The 9,116-nt window shown below is 44.7% G+C and overlaps 1 protein-coding gene across 2 annotated transcripts; it reads right to left on the reverse strand.

Annotated features, from left to right (window-relative positions):
- Positions 1-5,602: 5,602 nt before the first annotated feature.
- On the reverse strand, positions 5,603-7,497 carry LOC146655295 (uncharacterized). Of its 2 annotated transcripts, none has more exons than XR_014914322.1 (2): positions 7,049-7,497; positions 5,603-6,885 (listed from the first exon to the last, which is right to left on the reverse strand). XR_014914322.1 is itself a non-coding variant. In XM_085428038.1 (2 exons), exons 1-2 carry the CDS (start codon positions 7,280-7,282, stop codon positions 6,494-6,496), a joined length of 474 nt encoding a protein of 157 aa, XP_085284164.1. In that variant the 5' UTR covers positions 7,283-7,497; the 3' UTR covers positions 5,603-6,493. The 2 variants fall into 2 exon arrangements, 1 of the variants encoding a protein (XP_085284164.1); XM_085428038.1 differs by having other exon boundaries at positions 7,201-7,497.
- Between the last annotated feature and the right edge of the window lie 1,619 nt (positions 7,498-9,116).

Genomic DNA, 9,116 nt, shown 5'->3' on the forward strand with positions numbered 1-9,116 from the left:
TCAACAAAATCACAGACTTTCAGTGCAGACAGAGAGGAGGAAGCAATTCCTGCCAAATGAGACAGCCACAGCTGCACGCCTGTGGCCTGATTTCCCTTCTGTACAGGTGAACTAAATTTTGACCGAGGTTATGACCGGTGATGGTAATCATACATCAGTTGGTGGATATCGAGTGCTTTCAGGAAAGCTTGAACAGGGTCATGAGGTCACTGCAGAGAGCTTTAATGAATGCCAAATTATCCTCTCTGTCACTTCTGCCCTCAGGGAGGCTAACGGTGCCCGGAGTTAACAAAAAGGCACACACAACCTACTCTCATGCTAAGACACAAATGATAACTGTGTCTGCTCCTCATTGTCCTCTACGCTCTTTGCCCTATGGGTACAAACGCAGTACATATGGCAGTGTTCATGTTGTGTTTCCAGTTAGGAAGGCTTTGTTTGGATGTGCGTATGGTTCTAGTTAGACATAATCCCTTGAGGGAAGAGACAGGGCAGATACAGGGGCTTATCTGCATCATGAGCTAATAAAAGAAGTGAAGAAAGTCATAAAAAAACATGGAATATTTTGATGTAAAATATGACAGCGGAGGGATGAGTATGGCTCAAAATGCATGACAAAAATAAGTGTTTTTATTCTATTTTTTTTTTTTTTTTTTTGGAAGTGACATCAGAAACAGCAGCATGTGACATCACGTGATGGCGGAGCTTCAGTTCATCCTTTGTCATCCTTTTTTTTTTTTTTTTTTAATAGGACAGGGGGAAAGAATGAAAGAAAGAGGGGGAGAGGAAGAAAGAAAACCAAAGGGGAGAAGAGACGGTGAGAAGGGGGGGAAGAGAGAAAAAAAAAAAAAAAAAAAAAAAAAAACTCCTGGGTCACCTGTATGGAGAGAAAGAAAAACAAAAAAAACAGGGGAGACAGCAAACAACAAAGAGCAACATAATAATAAAAAAAAAAAAAGCACCATCACAATAAACTAGCTAGTCATAGATATCAATAGTTACTAAATAATAAACGATATTGTGCAGCACGCAAGATAGACAGCGCACAGTGTGCTTTGAGGCAGCAGCCAAGAAAGCTGTAGTCCGCATCTGTGAATACCCATGTGTACACCTGTGTGCATACCTGTGTGGATCAGCATGCTTGCATTCCAAAGGTTTCTCCATGTAATGATCTGCTAGAGAGTGTGGGGAGCCACAGCCCTGTCCTCTATGGTATCAAGCAGGTATGGAGGAGATCAAAACTCCAGACATCCAGAGGCACCCAGAACACAAGAGACCAAGGAAGACCCACAGAGGGGCAGCCGCGCCACTGTCCCAGTAAGAGCTAAGGAGAGTCCCAGATGAGAGCTCATTCAGCAGCCGCGGAGCAGAAGCCAGGGGGAGTTGCAGTGACGCGCCCGTGAGCTCCGCCGGCAGCCAGCTGTGCCTGAGTGACCGAGCCCCAGGCCGAGAGGCCGGGGGCACCCCACCTCCAAAGTGGCCCGAGCGAGCCCCAATAAGCGGCCGCCAAGGAGTGAGCCGGTGTGTACCCGGACACCCACCCCCAGATACAAAGAACCACCAACGCACCGATACCTGAGGGAGTCCGCCACCGGCAGGGGAAGTGGTGGTGGGTGGAGATAGGCCTCCAAACCTTGGAGGGCCCGAGATGTCCCCAGAGAGGTGGCGTCTGATACCCAACCTGACATATAGACACAGACATACAGGCACACACAGACACAAACATCCATTCCCACCCTCATGCTCTCATATGTACTTCACACTCAACCGACGTGGAGACAGACATAAAGGGACGCTGTATACACGATCACACTCCCCAAGCGTACTCTACTAACCGGGTCTAGGTACCCTTGCCCCTGGAGGGGGGAACTGCACCCAGACCCAGGTGGTGTTACCCTTTTCCCTGCGGTGGGGAGAGGCAGACCGCCCCGACTCCGCAGCAGCAGGGAGGCCCCAGACCGCAGTCGGATGGCCCACTCCTCCTAGCCCCCCCGCTCCAGTAGGCCGCAGAGAATGGGGGTGAGAGAAGACTCCAAACCTCCCTCCAGCCGCTCATTGTAGTGTTGATGCATGTGTGTTCTAAGGTGCAATTAAAACCCAGGAGGGCATAGAGCTACCTGCCAGAGAGCAGCAGGTAAGCGCATAGTCCCTCCTGCTAGCCCTCAATGTCTACATGTATTTAAAATTGAGAGGTGGGCAACGACGCCAGGGGTGAGGCGTACACCCTGATGGTAACTTGGACTCCGTGTATCGTGCCCACCCCCAAGATCCTATATGTATGTGTAATGAGGGTGTGAGTAATGTGAATGTCTAAGTTGTGGGATAAAATTGAGGCAGAGGCAGCCAGAAGGGGACAGAGGGGGGGGTAGCCTCCTCTGCATCCTGGTGACATACCCCTACTCCAAGGCCCTGCATGTGTGGGTGGTTGTGGTGGAGCAGGAGGAGGGAGGCAGCTGGAGATGGGGAGGGAAGGAAGGGAGGGGCAGGTGACCCCTCCCTGGGGCCAGCTCCCCCGCTGACCCCAGTAGGCACTCCCACACTCCGCGACCCGCCAGGGAAAGGGGGGCCCAGGCCCATCCAGACCGGGGCCCAGCGCAGCAGCGCCCCCCGGCCCCACAGAGCCCGGGACAGTCCACCCAACCCCACCACAGAGAAAACTGCACCCACCCCACCATCCACTCGTCTTCCAGACTACATGAGACAATAGACGCCCAGGCTGAGATCTTCCTCCACCTCTCCTGTATCTCCCCCTCCTGCAGAGAGTTCCTGAGGGGAAGAAAGCTCCTGCAAGGTGTAACAATCTCCCCCACCGGTTGAAGAGCCCCACAGGCGACTCGACACGCCGGCGGCACCCTGCGCCAGGGATGGGCTCCCATGCACCCACCCGCCCACAACCCCGGCAACACACAAACCAGGACCCAAGGCCCCGAGGCCCAGCCAGGGCCCCGGCCCAGAGATGGAGCGCCCCCAGACCCTCACGCCCATCCCGGACCCACCCAGGGGCAGACAGGCTACCAGGTCAGTAACCCACGTCCATCACCACAGACCCTCCCCTAGCCCCGCTGCACGCAGCCACGAGGAAATGGTCAGAAAAAGGCCCCCAACCGGACATGACCGCTACCCCGGGTTGAGCCCCCCAAGGAAGATGCCTCCGGGCAACCCCCCGACGCCCTAAGCCTGTCCCTGCCCCCACACCAATCACAACATTGAAGGCGGGACCAAACTATGACCCCCCACCCCCACTAGGTGATGGAGCCGATCAAAGGAGCCCAGAGCAATTGATCTGATGTGGTGGCCGAGGCTGTATCAAAACTAATGTAATCTAATAGATAATTTCTATATTGGTTAGAATTAAGATTGTTTTTATTTTTCCAGTTCATGAGGACAGTTTTCTTGGCTATGCATAGGGCAGTGAAAACCATATGGGCTAAATTGTTTTCTGAGGTGACATTATCTAAGCTGCCCAACAAACACACTAAGGGGGAAGTTGGAATGTTACATTTCAGACACTTTGATAAGTCTTCACATATCTCGTGCCAAAACGTCTGCACTGGTGGACAGAACCAAAGAGCGTGAATGTAATTGTCTGGTGTATTGTTTTGACAGTGTGAGCAGTTGTTGGAAGATGTAAAGCCCATCTTGAACATCCGATGACCTGTATAGTGCACTCTATGTAATATTTTGTATTGTATTAATTGCAGACTGGGATTTTTAATCAATTTAAAAGTTTTTAAGCATACCTGAGACCAGAAGTTTTGGTCTAAACTGACTGATAAATCTGCTTCCCACTTTGCAATAGGAAGGGATATTGATTCATCTAATTTAGAGAATGTTCTATATATTTTAGATAATAATTTGGGGGATTTAAGAGTAAGGAAATGTGCCGCACTTGGTGGTATTTGTAATTCAACTTGACTGAGGTTAAATTTCTTTTTTATTATGGATTTAATTTGTTGATATTCTAAAAAATTTTTCTTGTTGATCCCATATTGTGCAACTAGTCTGTCGAATGGGATCAATTCTGTTCCCTCCAATATATGTTCTAAGTATTTAATTCCTTTACAACTCCATTCTGGGAAGTTAATCATATTATTGTTTTGTAATATGTCAGGGTTATTCCAGATAGGAGTACGTTTGCATGGGATTAGTGAAGACTCCGTTATTTTTAGATACTCCCACCATGCTGTCAGAGAGAAGCTGATGTTGATACTTTTAAAGCATTCATGTTTTTTGATGTTTGAGCTAATAAATGGTAGGTCTGAAATCTCTAGATCCTTGCATAGTGCCTGTTCAACATCTAGCCAAGGTTCATCTAGGAAGGTATGTTTTGACCATTCTGAGATGAACTGAAGCCTGTTGGCTAAGAAGTATTGGTGAAAATTAGGCAGATCTAATCCTCCTCTATCCTTGGTTCTTTGTAGCGTTTTTAAGCTGATGCGCGGGGGTTTATCTTTCCAAAGGAATTTGGAAATATATGAATCCAGAGATCTGAACCAATCTTGTGATGGTTTGTTAGGGATCATCAAAAATAAGTAATTTATTTTTGGCAAGATCATCATTTTTATAGTGGCGACCCTTCCCATGAGTGATATGGGTAAAGATTTCCATCTAGTCAGATCGCCTTCTACTTTCTTTAGAAGTGGGATGTGATTTAATTTAGTTAAGTCTGAAAACTTAGGAGAAACATTAATACCTAAATATTTAATATTTCCGGATTGCAGTGGGGCAGAGGAAGAATTATGGAAGGAGCAGTTAATGGGGAGAACTGTAGATTTTGGCCAGTTAATTGAATAATCTGAAACTCTTGAAAACCAGTTTATTAGAGTAATTACCTCAGAGAGGTTGGTTTGTGTGTTTTGCAGAAAAAGCAACACATCATCCGCATAGAGACTGATTTTATGTTCTATGTTCTTACATTTTATGCCCTTAATTGTTGTAGCCTGTCTAAATGCTGCTGCTAGAGGTTCGATAAAAATTGCAAAAAGTGAAGGGGAGAGTGGGCATCCCTGTCTGGTGCCCCTCAGGAGACAGAAGCTGGGGGATGTCTGGTCATTTGTTCTGATACGAGCTGTTGGGGAATTGTATAATATTCTTATCCAGTTTATAAAAGAGTTTCCGAAACCAAATTTGTGTAAAGTTGCGAATAAAAATTTCCAGTTAACTCTGTCAAATGCTTTTTCTGCATCTAGGGATAATATTATGGTTTCAATGTTTTTATTGTATGAGTAGTCTATTAAATTAAGTAATCTACGAGTGTTTGTTGAGGAGTGCCGACCTTTTATGAAACCAGTTTGGTCAGGGTGAATTAAGAGGGGGGTTATTTTCTCTAATCTCTTTGAGAGAGCTTTGCAGATTATTTTAAGGTCTACATTTAAAAGAGAAATTGGACGATAGCTTGAGGGAAATAAAGGGTCTTTGCCTGGTTTTAGCAGGAGACTAATGTTGGCAGAGTTCATATTTGGTGGTAATCTGCCATTTTCCTCGATTTCCTGCAACATTCCATGGAATACTGGTGCCAGAATTGTCCAGAATTCTTTGTAGAATTCTGCAGGGAAGCCGTCTGGACCTGGAGCCTTATTATTGGGCATACTTATCAGGGTTCATCAACATTTGGACCATATATACTTACAATACATAGTTTTTTGTTCAATATTGATAGTTTAATAATTAGAAATCTACCCTCTGGATCTATAACTGTATCGAGTACTGTAAAATTAACATTTTTATGTATTAAAATTGCTACTCCCCGTTGTCTAGAATTATAACAGGCTGCAAACACGTTAGGAAACTCAGGTGTTTTAAGTTCGTTTAAACCTGTGACAGGTCTGTGAGTTTCTTGTAATAAAACAACATCTGCCTGTAGTTTTTTAAGCTGGTTAAATATCTTTAACCTCTTTCCTCTGGTGCCAGCTCCATTTATATTCCATGTGACAAGCCTCAGAATGCCCATAATTGTGTGTGTATGTCTAATGATGTACGCTGGGTGTTTCGTTTAGACAGGTGGAGAGAGTGTGGAAACATCCCTTGTTTGTAAATAGAAAGAGAGAGAGAGGAAAAAGAAAGTGTGGTGAGAGGCTCCATAAGTCTGACTATGTGTGAATATTCACTAATATGAACAAGCGTGGCTGGTTTATGTGTCCTGCAAGTCTGTGCGTGCTGTGAGGCTGTTGTGAATGTGCTGCCGTTGAGCGGATGTGTTTGCGTGATTGTGGTGTGAAAATATGGAGAAATAGAGGGTGTTTGTTTGTAGGTGAGTGGGGAAGTGGGTGATTACAGCAGCGAAAGACAAGAAAAAGAAAGAAACCACATGAACTGTGAGCAACAACAAAAAAAAAGAAACGAAACGGAAACATTCCAATTAAAGCAATGACGGAGGGTGACGGTGTTATATCTGCTATGACATCATATTGATATTACTAGGTTAAACTCATGTTAAAGGAGAGAGTGTGAATGAATAAGAAAAGAGTGTAGCGGGTTCTTATCTGGAGTGCAGTCAGTATAACCACGGTGTGGTGCCGAGGTCGCGGTACAGCTGTCCGTCCACGTAGAGCCGGTCCACAGCGATGACAGCACGGGAGCCTTTCTGGATAAAGCTACGTCGAACTGGGAACAGGACCTTGCGTCGTTCCAGGATCTCTTTGGGGAACTGGTCGTTCACGCTGAAGTCCGTTCCTTTCAGCTCTCTGCCGCGACTCTTCACCTGTTCCTTTTGTTTGAATTGGCTGAATTTGGCCACGATAGGCCGTGGTCTCCCAGTCCGCGACCGAACGCCCCCCAAGCGATGTACTCTATCGAAGTCGATGTTCTTTACGGTGTCCTCTGGCAGCTTCAGGTGGATTTTGATGAAGCTTTTCACCGTTGCCTCCGCATCCTCTCCGGTAGATTCTGGAATACCAGAGAACACAAGATTATCTCTCATGCTACGGGCTTGTAGATCGATAACGGACTCTTTTATTTTTTTATTTTCAATGTTTAGCTGGGTCACGTTATCGGTGAGAGATTTGACCGACTCCCGTAGCGTGGTATTTTCAGCGGCAAGCGTTTCCACCTGCTGCTGGCTGAATTCCAGGGATTCTCTCAGAGATTTAAATTCCCGGTGTAAAATCTCCACCAGGGACAGCCTCGCATCGAAACTGGACAATCGCTTGTCGATTGACTCCAGGATGTCTGCGATGTCTTTGCCGGCAGGCGATGTTGTACCGGGGGATTCTGCCGGGCGAGATCTCTTCGATGACGGCGTCTCAATTTTGGTCGGGGAGGATGTACTCTGGGCCTTCTTCATGACTAAATCTTGAAAACAGCGGTCGATGTAATCTTGGAGAGCGTCTAAACTCTCCCCGTTGTCCTCCAGGGTGTTAGAGATGATAGAACAGATGTTGTTAGTTATATGACAATCGATTAGTATATTTGGTAATATTGAAGCTTGAAAAACCTTTGTTAAACTCTAAGCTACCATTTGCTTTTTTTTTTTCCGCCAATTCTCCGGCGTCTGACGTCACCTACAACATGGGTCGCTTACCTTACTCGTCACTTCCGTCACTTACCGTCCTCCCGTCCAGCCCCAGTGTTTTTATTCTATACAGCCTTAGGAATTTTTTTTTTATTTTAATATAGATTTATTGCTCCCATAAGTCGCCATATAAAATCTAATCAGAACTATGTTTCTTTTAAACAAAGGTACTGTTTAATTGTCATTTAATTATTAATACAATCGATTAACTCCCTTGCTCTTTGGACTTAACATGATCTGATCAAATGCAAAGATTTATTGATAATACAGTTGGAATATGATATGGATGAGGTCCCCATGCCTGTGAAATCGGAGCATATGTCATTATTCAATTCCATATTTACTGTTTTATGGTTTTGCAGATTTTAACATTAGAAGAACACTAGATCTTTCCTCTCTCAACAGAAGGCTATTTCACTATTGCCATTTCTCCTCTGTGCCAGGAGATGGAGGAGATAGAAGGATGTAATCCTTACATGTCATTCTGAGTATGCAGTTTTGGCTGGTGTTTCCAGTACCTTCATAGAGTAGTTGTTTGATTATTTATTATCTCTATCTGTTGGATGGATGATAGTGAAAATTCACACACTCCAAAGAACAAAATGGGACCTGGCTAGGTTCACACCCAGGACCCTGTTACTATGGCAACAGGCAAAACCCCAAACAAACAACAACAAAAAAACAACTGCAAAGAAAAAAAAATCCAATAAATTATAATTTAAAATTACATTAAGTCATATTGTATTTTCTTCACAGAGAATATGATTAGTAAGCCACTTCCTTTAGTACAGAAAAACAAACAACACCACACGGCATAGGGAGTGCAGAATTATTAGGCAAGTTGTATTTTTGAGGGATTAATTTTATTATTGAACAACAACCATGTTCTCAATGAACCCAAAAAACTCATTAATATCAAAGCTGAATGTTTTTGGAAGTAGTTTTTTAGTTTGTTTTTAGTTTTAGCTATTTTAGGGGGATATCTGTGTGTGCAGGTGACTATTACTGTGCATAATTATTAGGCAACTTAACAAAAAACAAATATATACCCATTTCAATTATTTATTTTTACCAGTGACACCAATATAACATCTCCACATTCACAAATATACATTTCTGACATTCAAAAACAAAACAAAAACAAATCAGCGACCAATATAGCCACCTTTCTTTGCAAGGACACTCAAAAGTCTGCCATCCATGGATTCTGTCAGTGTTTTGATCTGTTCACCATCAACATTGCGTGCAGCAGCAACCACAGCCTCCCAGACACTGTTCAGAGAGGTGTACTGTTTTCCCTCCTTGTAAATCTCACATTTGATGGACCACAGGTTCTCAATGGGGTTCAGATCAGGTGAACAAGGAGGCCATGTCATTAGTTTTTCTTCTTTTATACCCTTTCTTGCCAGCCACGCTGTGGAGTACTTGGACGCGTGTGATGGAGCATTGTCCTGCATGAAAATCATGTTTTTCTTGAAGGATGCAGACTTCTTCCTGTACCACTGCTTGAAGAAGGTGTCTTCCAGAAACTGGCAGTAGGACTGGGAGTTGAGCTTGACTCCATCCTCAACCCGAAAAGGCCCCACAAGCTCATCTTTGATGATAC

The sequence above is a fragment of the Rhamphochromis longiceps genome, linkage group LG13 (genome assembly GCF_057381845.1).
Source record: "Rhamphochromis longiceps isolate RC_006_pf linkage group LG13, R_longiceps_female_GT1.1, whole genome shotgun sequence".
In the NCBI taxonomy this organism is placed as follows: domain Eukaryota; kingdom Metazoa; phylum Chordata; class Actinopteri; order Cichliformes; family Cichlidae; genus Rhamphochromis; species Rhamphochromis longiceps.

Excerpts from the sequence above, each read along its gene's own strand:
- LOC146655295 (XM_085428038.1), bottom strand. The coding sequence starts at position 7,282 with ATGAAGAAGGCCCAGAGTACATCCTCCCCGACCAAAATTGAGACGCCG. Across the intron at positions 6,886-7,200 it reads TCGCCCGGCAGAATCCCCCG|AATCTACCGGAGAGGATGCG; the intron begins GTACAACATCGC and ends CTGGTATTCCAG.